This window comes from Octopus sinensis, linkage group LG2 (genome assembly GCF_006345805.1).
Source record: "Octopus sinensis linkage group LG2, ASM634580v1, whole genome shotgun sequence".
In the NCBI taxonomy this organism is placed as follows: Eukaryota; Metazoa; Mollusca; class Cephalopoda; order Octopoda; family Octopodidae; genus Octopus; species Octopus sinensis.
Genome location: NC_042998.1, coordinates 169,799,442 through 169,815,240, shown reverse-complemented (window position 1 = coordinate 169,815,240; position 15,799 = coordinate 169,799,442). Strand labels below are relative to the sequence as shown.

The 15,799-nt window shown below is 33.8% G+C and overlaps 1 protein-coding gene across 1 annotated transcript in view; it reads left to right on the top strand.

The window, feature by feature from the left end:
• The window catches only part of LOC115232570 (chondroitin sulfate synthase 1-like), a 266,167-nt gene extending 259,772 nt beyond the window's left edge, over nucleotides 1-6,395 (top strand). The window contains exon 2 of the mRNA XM_029802534.2: nucleotides 4,452-6,395. Coding sequence (XP_029658394.1) covers nucleotides 4,452-6,005 — 1,554 coding nt within the window. The 3' untranslated portion in view covers nucleotides 6,006-6,395. The remainder of the gene's footprint in view (nucleotides 1-4,451) is intronic.
• The last annotated feature ends 9,404 nt before the right edge of the window (nucleotides 6,396-15,799 follow it).

Sequence of the window (15,799 nt, the reverse complement as noted above, 5' to 3'; positions counted from 1 at the left end):
ACCGTTGCCAGCGCTGCCCCGACTGGCCTCGTGCCGGTGGCACGTAAAAAGCACCATCCGTTCGTGTCTGTTGCCAGCCTCGCCTGGCCCTCGTGCCGGTGGCACATAAAAAGCACGATCCGTTCGTGGCCGTTTGCCAGCTCTATCTGGCACCTGTGCGGGTGGCACGTAAAAAGCACCCACTACACTCACGGAGTGGTTGGCATTAGGAAGGGCATCCAGCCGTAGAAACACTGCCAGATTTGACTGGGCCTGATGAAGCCTTCTGGCTTCACAGACCCCAGTAGAACCGTCCAACCCATGCTAGCATGGAAAGCGGACGCTAAATGATGATGACTGTGGCCATGCTTTTTGGCCATTTTTCTCTATAATCGAAGATCATACAATAAATCTCAGTTGTGGATGAATTTGATTTTTTTTTTTTTTTTTTTTTTTTTTTACAATCCAATCATAATATAGAGGTGTGAAAATCCAAGGTTTGAGATGGAAACAACACGACTTTAGAATTTCCACATCAGCAATGAGTAAGGGGACTAACTCTGACCTAATAAAATGACCAGCCAGGTGTGCATGTGTGTGTTTTTATTTACAGAGGTAGGGAAGTAGAATAGGTAAATGTTAATACTCTTTTACTCTTTACTCTTTTACTTGTTTCAGTTATTTGACTGCGGCCATGCTGGAGCACCGCCTTTAGTCGAGAAAATCGACCGCAGGACTTATTCTTTGTAAGCCTAGTACTTATTCTATCGGTTTCTTTTGCCGAACCGCTAAGTTACGGGGACGTAAACACACCACCATCGGTTGTCACGCGATGTTGGGGGGGGGGACAAACACAAACACATACACACATATACATATATACATACATATACACGACGGGCTTCTTTCAGTTTCTGTCTACCAAATCCACTCACAAGGCTTTGGTCGGCCCGAGGCTATAGTAGAAGACACTTGCCCAAGGTGCTATGCAGTGGGAATGAACCCGGAACCATGTGGTTGGTAAGTAAGCTACTTACCACACAGCCACTCCTGGTTGCAATCTCTTAGTTTTTTAGTGAAGAACTTTCATCTGCTTCTGGTGTTTTCTCCTTGAACAAGGTACATAGCTGTATTAGAGATCTTGTAGGTCACAACATAGACAGAGTATCAATAACAGCAGGAAAAGAGAGATTAATAAGTATGAAGGTGGTAATGAAAATATTTTGATATACATTGAAGTCATCAACATTATCTTGAAGAAGAAGAACTGAGAAATGTTCTCATCTTGTGTGCTATCAATTTGTATCTTGTTCCAAAAAAAAAAAAAAAACTCTTTATCTTGCAATAAGAAATCATAGCTAATTAAGATAGTAATGTCAACAAATGATATCTTTTTTTCAGTTCAGTTTAATAAGAGAAGAAAAAATGCTAGGAATTATCTCATTACCTTTTAATATTTTTCTTCTGTTACAGACTTTAAAAAATGTTGACTAAAATCTACTCATAAAAAAATGGGATTTAGGAATTGCATTTTTTCTATTCTTTTTTTCAACAATTTAAGCAATTGTCAAACATCAGTAAATTTGGAACGTAGTGGGAAATGTCTCCACCCAACTTACTTGTGCTTTATTGACCCTTATAGGATACAAAGTAAAAGTGCACCTTCCCTGCTCCAAATCTATATTTATCAAACTTAATCTATTTTTATCATTTATTGCTACTACTGATAAGCAATGGTTCATTCATATTTCTGTACTCTCTTAACCAGTCACTAAACTCAGTACTTTTTCCTGACTTCAAGATTAGAATTTCAACATTTTTTTCTTCTTTTACTGCTGTATAATTTAAACATTGGTTTATTTGTCATTTATTTTCTCTTAAAGCTTAACAGATTTAATCCTTTCATAACCTTTTTTTATGGTAAAATACAATGCTTTTGTGTTTTAATTAATTTGAAAATAATCAATAATTTGGAGGCACTTAGTAAAATTTTTTTTTTATTATTATTATTAAGCATGTGTTTGGAATATATTTCAACAGAAGACTCTTACATACAATTATTGTGGAAGGTTTTAATTTAAATACACTTTAAAATACATAGTTTTTGTATCCTAGAACTAAGAATAATCTTAGGTGGATTGTTATCAAGTGTTAAAGAGATTTCAAAAACACTCGGTGAACCTTTACTAATGACTAACAATTTGTGCTGAAATCTTTCTTTAAGAGCAAATTTGTCTTTTACTTTGAAGAACCTATTTCTTACAGCTGCTATAGTGAAATTGAACTTGTTTTAACCTCAATTTGTTCTCTCTGTCTCTCTCTCTATCTATCAATCAATCTATCTCTTTTTCTTTTTTTTTTCAAGTAAGCTATTGTTCTAATTGGAGTAGGGTTAGTTTTAAGGGCCAGTAAATATTCTTTGGGCTGAATTTTGCATAGCAGACTTATTCTATTAGTTTAGTTTTAAACCAGTGATGCTTTTTAAACCACATTTTCCTAAAAAGTTTGATATTTGATTGTGGTGTTGAGTTTTTGGCAACTATCTTGAACAGAGCTGTCTCTCTCATCTAGTTATTCAACAATGGGAGATTAACTGTACATTGAAAAGTCTGTATGTTGAACAGACCTGTGAGATTACCTATTAGAAATTATTAACCTTTTCATGATCATATTTCTAATAATGTTAAATGCCTGTGTGTTTCAGTTAATTTTAAAAATAATAATGGACAAATTTAATTATTTTACTGATTCATTCCAAATTCTTAATTAAGCTGGTGTTTGGAGCAGTAAAGGCTCAAGGCCTTGTGAAGAGGCTATCAAATTCACAATCATAAATTTGTAGGTTCATTTCCCAGATCAGGGAGCATGTTGTACTCCTTGAGCAAGGCACTTCATTTCACATTACTCAACTTCACTCAACTGAAAGTGACCACCAGCAGCTGTGAGGGGTTGCTCTTGTGCCAGTTGTAAGATTGTGGGTTTAATTTCTGGACTGGACAGTACATTGTGTCCTTGAGCAAGGCATTTCATCTTACATTGCTCCAGTCTATTTGGCTGAAAATGAGCTACAGCTACTGCTCATTTTTAGCCAAATAAATCCCACCCCCAGCTTGGGGGTAAAGTCTCGAATGTAATTTCTTCCTGGTAGGAATTGATTGGGTTGAATTATCGATAGCTGTTTGATAGTTATTTGGGAGTGAAGAGAAGACATTGCAACCTACACATGCGCCTTCGTTCCCTAGAGGGAAAGGACTAGATTGGGATTAGTCGTTGCCTACTAGGGGCTCTTACATACCCGGGCAACGCCGGGCTATGCTGCTAGTAAAATTATAATAGAAGGTTTTAATTTCAATATGATACTCAATATCAACTAGGCCAGTGTTGAAGGGATTAATTATATGCTGACTGCATTATATTATCCAATAAGGAAGCCTTTATGTGATCACTTGACCTGTTAGAAACAACCACTATTTTTCCCTCTAATTATACAGCCTGACATTTTTAAACAGTGGTGAATACATTGGATAATGTGTCTGGGAAACACTATTTCAGAGTGGGGAAAAAAAGTTGTGGAGACAGGAAGGTTAGAGCTTAAAGGTTTTTGATCTTATTAGTTCTAGTCATGAGCATCCAGTCTTTTCAACCTTAGTTTATCTTGTACTACATTATCCAATGTATATTTTTAAAGTCTTTTGTTTAGATGGAATTTGGCTGCTATTTCTACAAGTTAAAATAACAAACTATGTACAAGTTCCTTCATCATTTCATTTCATAAATACATGATGTTTTGAAAATATGATTCATAAATGAAATGCAGAATGAAAAAAATTAATTTAAGGATTTACTGCAGACAATAGGAATAGTTATTTTTTCTCAAGAAGGAAAAAAATTAATTTGACTATTTTTTTTTTGCTGTTCTAAAATGCAGTTGATATTTTGATATGAATGATATTATAAAGCATTTTATTAGATATTTTAAAAATGTAATGTTGTAAGGATGATATACTCACTTTCCAAGATATGGTATTTTTTAGGGATGGAAAATATTTATTAAAAGATTACATTGACATAGAACTGATTGTAGGAGAAATTAAATGTTACCAATTCTATAGTCGAATTAGATTCATTAACTTTATTAAATTTCTTCAGAAAATTCTTAAACTTGTTATTCATTTGAAAATGTGAGCTTCTGAAAATGCTTAAAATAATAAAATTTAAATCATTTCCAGCATACACTTTCTTTCCTGTTTCCTTGACAATCCTATTTAATTAATAAGTTCAAGAATTGGTACCAACCTTGCTGGAGTTTCGAAGAAAATCTTTGGACACATTTAAAAATATAAACCAAATTAACATTTTTTTTTTTATAATTGTTTTGATTTTTTTGATTTAAAGAGACTTGTTAATATGTATTTGATTTAATTTATTTTAACATTATTTTAATTTCTTTTTCATATTTTTCTTTTCCACAGATGCAGCATCTTTTCTTTCACAACTACAAAGAGGAGAAAGGATCATTCACATACAGCCTGAACAAAGCAGATCTAAATCAAGCCATCACTTTACATCCTATCAAGGAACCAACACATCAATTCCGCGTTCATAATTACATTTTAGGACAACGCATATCGAGCTTACGCCAAAAGACCCTGAATCTACACCGGGAGATAAATTCAGTAAATCAGTTGCTAGGGGAACAAGACTCTGAGAAACCAAACAATCTTGGTTTAAGGACTTCTATAACAAAATATAATCCAAAAGATGAGGAGGATGTTTTTGAGTGGGATTTTTTTACTAGACCCTTGTATTCAGCTGCTGACGTTAATCCTAAACGAGGAATGCCTGCTCATATGCGTGTAGCACTTGATGACGTTATACAGCAGACCATACACATGATCAATGGAAATGCCAGACAGCGTGGCCGTCATATTGATTTTAAAGAAATTCTTTATGGTTACCGGAGATTACATCCATATTTAAGCTGTGACTATATTCTTGACCTGCTTTTAATTTACAGGAAACACAAGGGACGTCGAATGACTGTCCCCGTTCGAAGACATGCATACTTACAGCAGAATTTTGGCCCTATGGAAATTTTGGAAGACTATTTTCCATCAAATAAAGAAGAATACATTTCATACGATTCTGTTCATCCTTTTGCACATCTCTTTACAGACTATAAATCTCCAGAACGGACTAACGTTGATAAAACCAAAGAAACTATACATATCGTTCTATCATTATCTGGTCGGTATGAAACCTTTAAAAGATTTATGAAAAACTATGAACAAATTGTTCTAATTGCAAAAGAAAAAGTTCACTTAAATATTGTTCTTTTTGACAGTACAGATGATACAGCCTTACAGAAATCTATAAATTTGATTGTCCAGTATCAACAACGCTATGGTGCTAATTCAGTTGAACTTATTGAAGCTAATGGAGCATTTTCTCGGGCTAAGGCATTGAAGTTAGGTTCATCTGATACAAAACCTAATTCTCTACTATTTTTTATGGATGTCGATATTCTCGTTAGTAGGGATGTTTTTCAACGTGTTCGTATGAACACCAGACAGGGACTTCAAGTATATTTTCCAATTGTGTTCAGTCAGTTTGATACAAGAAGTTTTTGCCCTGATCCAGTTAATTGCAAATTTGATATTAGAGATTTCCGTAATGACTATGGGAATTGGCGACAGTTTGGTTTTGGAATTGCAAGTATATATAAAAGTGATCTTGAAGCTGTTGGTGGTTTTGATACGAGTATTCAAGGATGGGGCAAAGAGGATGTTGATCTTTACCAAAAATTTATCAATAGTAACTTAACTATTTTTCGCACTGTTGACCCTGGGTTGTATCATGCATTCCATCATGTTTCTTGTGATCCTGCCTTGGAACCAGCGCAGTATCAAATGTGTCTTGGTTCTCGTGCTTCTGGTTACCAGTCTGTTCATGAATTAGCAAAACAATTTTATAGCCAGCCCCATCTCTTAAATAGCAGACCAATGGATAGTAATCATAACTCCTGATAAAGGCTTTTATCTCTTTAGGTTCCTTTTTTTAATTTTTTTATTTCCATGTACCTGCAGATACACTTTCGTTAAATCATGTGTGAATATATGCTTGTGTGTCTGATAACATCTTTGGTAGTCTCATTATTGTGTAAATATATTACATATTGTTTTTTTTAACATCAAGATATATATATTATTACCATTTCAAAAAAAAAAGTGACATTTGCTCTTATTTTTTTTCCCTCCCCCAAAATTAATAACTTTGATTTTGGTGGAAGATATGTTGTAATATTTCTTGCATTTGAGTTTTTTTTTTTTTTTTCACATAAGAAATATTTATTTCTCTTTATGTCTTAAAAAAAATAAATAAATTCTAAAAAAAGAAAAAAGAAAACATCAGATCATCGACTAGAAATCAGAAGTACACCTCAATAACAAGATCAGAAATGATTTGAAGAACAATGATGATGATGATGATGATGATGGTGATGATGGTGTTATGTGCAGCAGTAGAAATAACAACAATAATGAAAAAAAAAACAACCAACCAACCAACCAACCAACCAGCTGGATTTAGATACTGAAGTTTTAATTATTTGTAAATTTTATAAGTGCATGCGTGCGTGAGTGTGTGTGTATGAGAGAGAGAGAGAGAGAGAGAGAGTATATGTATATCTCTCTTTTTGTTTGTTTCACTGCTAATTTATGTGTGTGTGATGGTATAATGAGTGTGTGTTATCTATCTATACACACACATACATATACAAGTGTGTTTATGTATACACACACACACATATGTATTCAAGATGAATGGGAAGCAGTCCGAGGGATAACAATATTGAGCACACATACACAAGGTATGTGTTTTGTCAGTTTGTGAGGAAGCTGTGATTGTAGGCATAAGAGACTATATTCTCATAATGTACTTGGTGTTAAAACACCTGGAAGTCATAGACAAGCAAGATAAACTCACATCTGGTCCCATTGCAAGAACGATAGACATTAATGTTTTGTCATCTTTGTGACTTGTCAATACCACATACGAGACTATGTGCAAAATGGTGTAAGAACCATCTGCTGGTATGCCCCAACATTTCATACCATGGAAAAAATTCAAATATGAACGAGAAGCAACCTGAAAGATATAAACAATTCAAATAGACATATACAGCGTATATGTTTTGTCAGTTTATGGGCAGGTGACTTCATGAGAATATATTTACTTATGTTTACAATCACAGCCTGCCCACAAACTGATAAAATACATACCTTGTGTGTGTGTGTATGTATGTGTGTATATATATATATATATATATATATATATATATATATATTGGGTTGTCCAGAAAGTTTGTGCCGATTTTTAAAGGAAAGAAAAAGGTCAATAAATACTTGTCATTACATTTCTAATCAACCAAATATGAACCATTTTGTTGCACAATGCATTTCCATCTTTCCTTTAACTTGAAAATACCCCCCTTCCTAGAATTGAGGTGGTTTCATGGCAAAGAATTCATCAAGGTATATTTTTACGTCATCCAAGGAATTGAAATTTTTACCATTAAGACTATTCTGCAGAGACCTGAATAAGTGGAAATCCGAAGGAGCAATATCTGGTGAATATGGAGGGTGGGGTAATACATCCCAGCCGAGCTGCAGCAATTTTTGTCTGGTTCCCAAAGCATCAAGTGCCGAAAATGAACTTTCTTATCTTCCATTTTAACACCGATTATAGGAACATAAACCTTCTTCCACGAAAAGATAGCTTAAACTGTGCTTTAAATGGAGGTGTAGTAAAATCCTATTTTATGGACTCAACCATGTTCTAAAATATGTCGAAAGGTAAGCTACTATAAATCGGTACAAACTTTCCGGACAACCCAATATATATATATATATATATATAGATAGATAGATGTGTGTGTGTATACATACTGTGAAAACTCTCTACAACATGATTAACTTCACAATGAAAATATATGCATGCAGTAAATCCTCAATCTAAGCAAACCTGATTAATAATAATAATTATTATTATTATTATACACTGCTATAACTGTAGTCACAGCAAAACACTCTTCAAATTACACCATCGAAAAAAGGATGTAAAACTTAAATATTTTTTATTTTAATATAATAATTTTATATTGTGCTCTAGTTCATATTGCCTTAAAGCAAATGGTCTAAAGGTTAATCATCAGATTTTCAGTATTAAGGAACATATTGTCCCTACTTATTAATCCATTAATCAAGGTTTATCATGCAGATTCTCATTTTATTTCTGGTGACACAAATGATGACAAGTCTTCACTGTAGACTTGTCAGATGTGTTGGTGCTGTTGAGGCGATATTGGTACTTATTAGTACTGTTAGTCACAAACTGTCATTATTAAGAATAGATTTACATAATCTTCCCAACAATCAAGCATATGTCTTCATCTCCCACCCCTCTTCTACACCTCTTTTTTTTTGTCATTATTTAGTTTTTGGCATTTCACTGTTCTTCAAATTAATAAGTTAATGGGTGCTATTTTTGTATAAAAACACATCTATAAAAAAAAAACTGTAGAGATATGTAACTGTAAATTGCTAACTAAATTCTGTATAATAAAATGTGTATTTCAGTAGTGTCCTAGGTTGTGACTCAAATGTTATCAATACTACTATTGCTCCTACTACTACTAAATGCCAAATAACTATTACATGTGTGATGCAAAAGTATTAACTATATGTTGCTGAACTGCCATATTTAATTGTACAACTTCTCAATCAAATATTCCCTATGAAATTTCTGATTTTTTAGAATTGAATTTTTTTAGTATTTATGAATTAATGTTAATTTCATTTAAAAAAAGAAAAAAAATTAAGAAGCAAAACAAAATTATTAAGAAACAAAAGAAAAATATCAAATGAACATGTTAGTCAATCTTCTTGATTTGATTCTTAACTTAAAACCCTTAATTGTTTTTTAACCTGCTATAGAGAAAACTTGTTTCTTTTAAGTTTATAGTTAAAATCATAACCTGCAATACGGAAAATCAATTCTTTTTAAGTTTATAAAATTTCACTTCTTTTGTTTAATGTCTTTCTTTTATATTTACTTGTCTAAGTAAGATAGAACTATTGTATCCCAACAAAATTTACCAATATGTTATAAAAAAAAAAGTAACTGACTCTTTAGCATTTAGATTTCTCTGTCAAATGTAATGCTTATTTATTCACCATTGTTTTGAATTAATCATGCATTATCTCATAGCTGCATTATTTCAGTGATGTGAATTTTTATTTTTAGAATAATATTGTAGGGTGGATGTGAGAAGCAGGATCTGCCCTGTTTGAGTATAAAACAAGTAGAATATTTGGACTGGATATGGTCACTTCAAGTGATAAAGGTTTCAAAGCAAGATTTAAAAAAAATTACTCTTTACTCTTTTACTTGTTTCAGTCATTTGACTGTGGCCATGCTGGAGCACCGCCTTTAGTCAAGCAAATCAACCCCAGGACTTATTCTTTGTAAGCCTAGTACTTATTCTATTGGTCTCTTTTGCCAAACCACTAAGTTACGGGGACGTAAACACACCAGCATCGGTTGTCAAGCGATGTTGGGGGGGACAAACATATACACACACATACAGTTTCCTTCTACCAAATCCACTCACAAGGTTTTGGTTGACCCGAGGCTATAGTTGAAGACACTTGCCCAAGGTGCCACACTGTGGGACTGAACCCAGAACCATGTGGTTCATAAGCAAGCTACTTACCACACAGCCACTCCTATGCCTATACGCATATTGAATGATGGGGTCTTGAATATATTGTCTGAAAATATGTTGGGATGGTCATGGTTGGACCACTTTGACTTTGGATGTACTTGACTACTAAACAACAGCAAAAAATAGATTTTGTTGTTTTGTGCTATAGTTTATTTTGTCATCATGCATACATAAGAGAGAGTGATAGACAGAAAGTTGTGTTATAAAGTTGCCAACCTGGTAAGGCTTAAACTCAGAATTTGAGAGAATTAATCAATATTTGACTTTGCCCTTCTACATTGTGAATTCAATCCACAGGTAATAAAATACATACCAGTAATATACTGGAGTTGATTTCATTCAAAACTATCACTTACCTACAAAAATATTTCACTGGAGGCAGTAATTTTAGCTTGATGATATTTTATTTATCATGGAGTTTTTATCATGATCATTATTAGTGGATATTTTCTGTTGAACAGAGGGTCTATTGTATTGTTATATTTTAAAAATTATGTATGTGTGTATGTATGCATGTGTGTTTGCGTGTGTGTGTGTGTGTGTGTATAATATAATTTTCATAAATTGAGGTATTTCAGTGTCTTGATAAGTAATGGTATTACCACATTCTTCATTAATATGCTACCAACATACACACATTAGCTTTGCATTGGTTGTTATAAACTGATATATTCAGAGTTCTCATCTTGGTCTTAGTATTTTGGTTGTTGTATTCTCCAGCATACTTCAAGTACTTGTCACATTTGGTAATATCTCAGAATTTCTACTTGAACACTTTATGAAATTCCACAGGAGTGGAATGGATTGTTGTCATTTTGTTATCCATACCAAGAATATTCTCCCGTTAGCTATCTACTCGCCTCTTTTTTACTTGAACCAGAAAATATATTACTTGACTGACCCAGAGATTGAACTCTCACCCACTAGTTGAACTACTACACTTAACACTAGATACTTAATCTTTTTGTTTTACTTGTTTCAATCATATGACTGTGGCCGTACTGGGGCACCACCTTGAAGGGTTTCAGTAGAACAAATTGAGCCCCAAGACATTTTTTTAAAGCCTAGTACTTGTTCTGTTTTTCTCTTTTATGGGGATATAAACATGCCAACACTGGTTGTCAAGCAGTGGTTGGGGACAAACACAGACATGAAGACACACACACACACACACACACACACATACACACACACACGTATATATATATATACACACGAGGTTTCTTTTAGTTTCCATTTACTAAATCCACTCACAAGGCTTTGGTCAGCCTGAAGCTATAGTAGAAGACACTTGCCCAAGGTGTCTTGCTGTGGGACTGAACCCAGAACCATGTGGTTAGGAAGCAAGCTTCTTACCACACAGCCATGCCTGCACCTAATAATGTTTATATCCACTGTCCCACTCTTAATATAATCAAGGCTGTGTTTGCAAGTTAGTTTATTTATATAACATTCACCTCTTGCTCAGTATTTAAGCACAACTCTTCAAATTGGACACAGTTGTATTTCAGGCATGGGCAACATTTTTCTAGAAGTGAGCCACATAAGACATGGTTTATCATCAGGTGGGCCATACTACTAAAAAGATTCACAGCAATTTCTGGTTAGGCATGCTCATTAGACATGCCATTCAGAAAGTCTTGCAGGCCACACATTGTCCATGACTGTTTACATAACAGACTTCTTTAGTACCCTGCTAGGGGTTAACCCTTATAATTTTTACTGAATTGAAGCTACATGTATGTCTTTGTGTCTGTGTTTGTCCCCACTATCACCATTTGACAACTGGTGTTGGTATGTTTATGTCCCTGTAACTTAGCAGCTTGGCAAAAGAGACCAATAGAATAAGTACTAGGTTTAAAAAACGTAAGTCCTGGGGTTGATTTGATCGACTAAAACCCTTCAAGGTGGTGCTCCAGCATGGACACAGTCAAATAACTGAAACAAGTAAAAGAATATATAGTTATGACAAGCTTCTTTCAGTTTTCATCTACCAAATCTACTCATAAGGCTTTGGTCAGCCTGAGGCTATAGTAGAAAAACTTGCCCAAGGTGCCATGCAGTGGGACTGAACCCGGAAGCATGTGGTTGGGATGCAAGTTTCTTACCATACACCCACGCGTATATATATATATAGATATCATCATCGTTTAACGTCCGTTTTCCATGCTGGACAGTTCAACCGGGTCTGGGAAGCTAGGAGGCTGCACCAGGCTCCAGTCTGATCTGGCGGTGTTTCTACAGCTGGATGTCCTTCCTAACACCAACCACTCTGTGAGTGTAGTGGGTGCTTTTTATGTGCCACTGGCACAGGTGCCAGGGGAGGCTGGCAACGGCCACAATCGGTTGGTGCTTTTTACATGCCACCGGCACGGAAGCCGGTCAAGGTGGCACTGGCATCGGCCACGTTTGGATGGTGCTTTTTATGTGCCACTGGCACAGGTATCACAACTACAATTTCCATTTGATTTTTTGATGATGTACTTGACTCAGTAGGTCTCCTCATATATATATATATATATATATATATATATATATATATATATAATTAGATATTTTAATAAAACCCTTTCTAAACTTATGATCATAATGAAAATTAATTTTAACGCAGAACCTTTTGTAAATAATTTTCTAATGTGTAAATTGTCTAAGTCAAAGAAATGTTAAATGTATTGCTGACTGATTTCATTCTTAGGCTATGTTCCAAATGCCAAAAATATTGGCTTTATCTTGGTAACATACAGTGAAGATAAGTAAAATTTAAATACCCTGTTGTCTGAAGCTGATAGCATTTATTTTTATAGACTGGGATTAATTTATTAGCTAATTAGAAATAATACAAAACATTTTTCTTACATGGTATATTTCCAGAAGTATCCAACAGTAAGGCTTGTGCCACAACACCATATATATACATATATATATAGCTGCCTGAACAGAATTTGAAGAATTTTCCCTAGGAATAATTGTTTGACTATGTTAGTCAATGGCCCCAAGATGAGTTTCACAACATTTATGTTGACTTAAGTCACAGGACAACTCTGCTTGTTTTACATGCCTTAACATTTTTCATCTTTCCTCCCTCCACTTCACTCATTCTCTCTCTCTTTCTCTCCTTAATTTCCCTCTCTCTCTCAGGTTAAAACTCATGCATGGTGTTAAAAAAACAAATTATTGTGGTAGTTAGTTGTATAACCAAAGACCGCTTCCATTAGACCACCATATTTCAGATGTACTTTATTTTCTTTTTCCATACAAAGCCCTCCCAATAATATTTTCCTTCATACTTATATACATTAGGTGCTAGTAGTTTTCTAGTATGATGTTTTCACTAAATAATCCTTCCAAATTATTTCTGGTTATATTATAGGATAAGATCTTGATTCAGGAAAACAGCTGCTACTTCATTATATGTAATTATGATGTGAGTGTGTTTGTGTGTATGTATTTGTGTGTGTATGTATGTATGCTTGTATGTATGTATGTATATATATATATATATATAAACATATATATAAGGTATGTGTGTGTATATATTTACATACACATCACATATATATTTACACACACACATTATGTATGTGTGTAATCTGTAGAAAATCTACATATTCAACTGTCATTCGGTTGGAACTACAAGAGTTATTATCTTAAGCTATTCCTCCCTTTGCCATTATTCTTTACCCCTTGTGTTTGGGTTGGTCACAGAAAATGATCAGATAATAAAGCACTTCTCGCTTCCATGTTAGAAATGTCTTGGAACGAATCTAAAACCAAGAAAATACTGAACAGGTTTATTTTTTTAAATACATTTTATTTGTATTAACACTTATTCTTCAGAGAGGCATAACAACACCTTTTTTTGTTTGTCTTTTGTATTGGTGTTTTGTCATATCATTTTATCTTTTCCATAGATGATTTTCTGCTGTGAGGTTAGACCTGCTCTCTTTTCTGTGTGTGTGTGTGTGTGTATGTATATATATATATATATATATATGTACATACGCAAAAATGTGTGTGTGTGTGTGTAGGGTATAGCTTAAGTATAAGACCACATATATATAGTTAAGATTTTTTTTAAAGATATATCATTTTATAAGTGTAACCTAAACTAGAATAGAGAACAACTTTCAACTCACACACACACACACACACATGAAAGGTAATGAAAAATTTTGTAGACATATATACTACTTTGAGTTCAGCTATGTAATGTAGCTGAAATGTTTAAAAAATTATTCTGAATCATTTGAAAGAAAAGTGTTCAACTTCTATTTAATTCCAAGATAATCTTATATTTCATTATGGATACTGACTATTTAGCCTGCATACAATATATATATATATTTTCTTTTACTTGTTTCAGCTATTTGACTGCGGCCATGCTGGAGCACTGCCTTTAGTCAAACAAATCAACCCCAGGACTTATTCTTCATAAGCCTAGTATTTATTTTATCAGTCTCTTTTGTTAAGTTACAGGAATGTAAACACACCAACATTGGTGTTAAACACACCAACATTGGTGTCAAGCAGTGGTGGGGGGACAAACACAGACACACAAATACATATATATATATATAGATAGATACATACACAACAGGCTTCTTTCAGTTTCCATCTACCAAATCCACTCACAAGGCTTTGGTCGGCTCGAGGCTATAGTAGAAGATACTTGCCCAAGGTACCACTCCTGTGTGGCTATGTGGTAAGAAGCTTGCTTCCCAACCACATGGTTCAGGGTTCAGTCTTACTACATGGCACCTTGGGCCAGTGCTTTCTACTATAGCCTCAAGCCAACCAAAGCCTTGTGAGTGGATTTGGAAGACAGAAACTGAAAGAAGCCTGTCGGATATATATATATATATATATATATATATATATATATATATACATATATATATACATATACATATATATAATGTTTATATGTCTGTTTTTATGCCCCCCACCATCGCTTGACAACCGATGTTGGTGTGTTTACATCCCTATAACTTAGCAGTTCAGCAAAAGAGATGGATAGAATAATTACTAGGCCTCTAAAGAATGTCCTGGGGGTTGATTCTTTCAACTGAAGGTGGTGCTCCAGCATGGTTACAGTCAAATGACTGAAACCAGTAAAAGAATATATAGTTATCATCATCATCATTTAACATATGATGATGATATGTAGCTATATATGTATCATCATATATATATATATATATATATGGTTAGATATATATAGTTAGATATTTTTCTCGTACCATTACCAGCCAACAGTGGGAAAATATTTTAGTAAATCCAATTTATAATGTATGCAAATCAACACTGGAACTTCTCGTTGCTAAAGTCTCTAGAATTAGCATCAAAATTTTCTGAAGACTCTTCCCTACCATCTTGGCACAGGGAGAAGCACATTGGTTCACACAGTATTTGAAAGAAAGAAAACCAAGATGGAATGGTCACACCTAAAATTCCTTTTGATCATATATCTACTGAAGAACCATATACTCCTCTATCATTCTAAGAACGATTTCTTCTGCTGTTTTCTATTGAGGATATCTATTAACATTTAAATTAACAAATCCTTCTCATTCATACAAAGTCATTCATTTTGTTTAACCCTTTCGTTACTGTATTTATTTTGAGATAGTCTTTGATTCTTTCAATTAATTTTAAATATAACAAAGAATTTAGTAAAATAACTCAGTTATCATTAAGCTAGTGTTAGGAACATAAATTATGACTAAGGTTTAGTGGAAGATTTTAATTCAAAATTTAGGAAAACAAGACATTTGTACTACAGAGCCAGAGGCAGTTTCAGCTGGGTTGGTATCTAAAGGGTTAAGTTTAGAATGACATTAAAGCAATGGATGCTAATGAAAGGTATATAAAAAGGAATATCAAGATTATTAGACTTTTAAGATATTTAATTATATTATATTTCATCTGTGATTGATGGTCTCATTAGAGTTTTATATTTCCTATTGACTATAGAATTATTGTTAGTTTGAATGTTCGGGGGTTTTTTCCCACTTGCTCTTTCATTTGTTTCTGTTT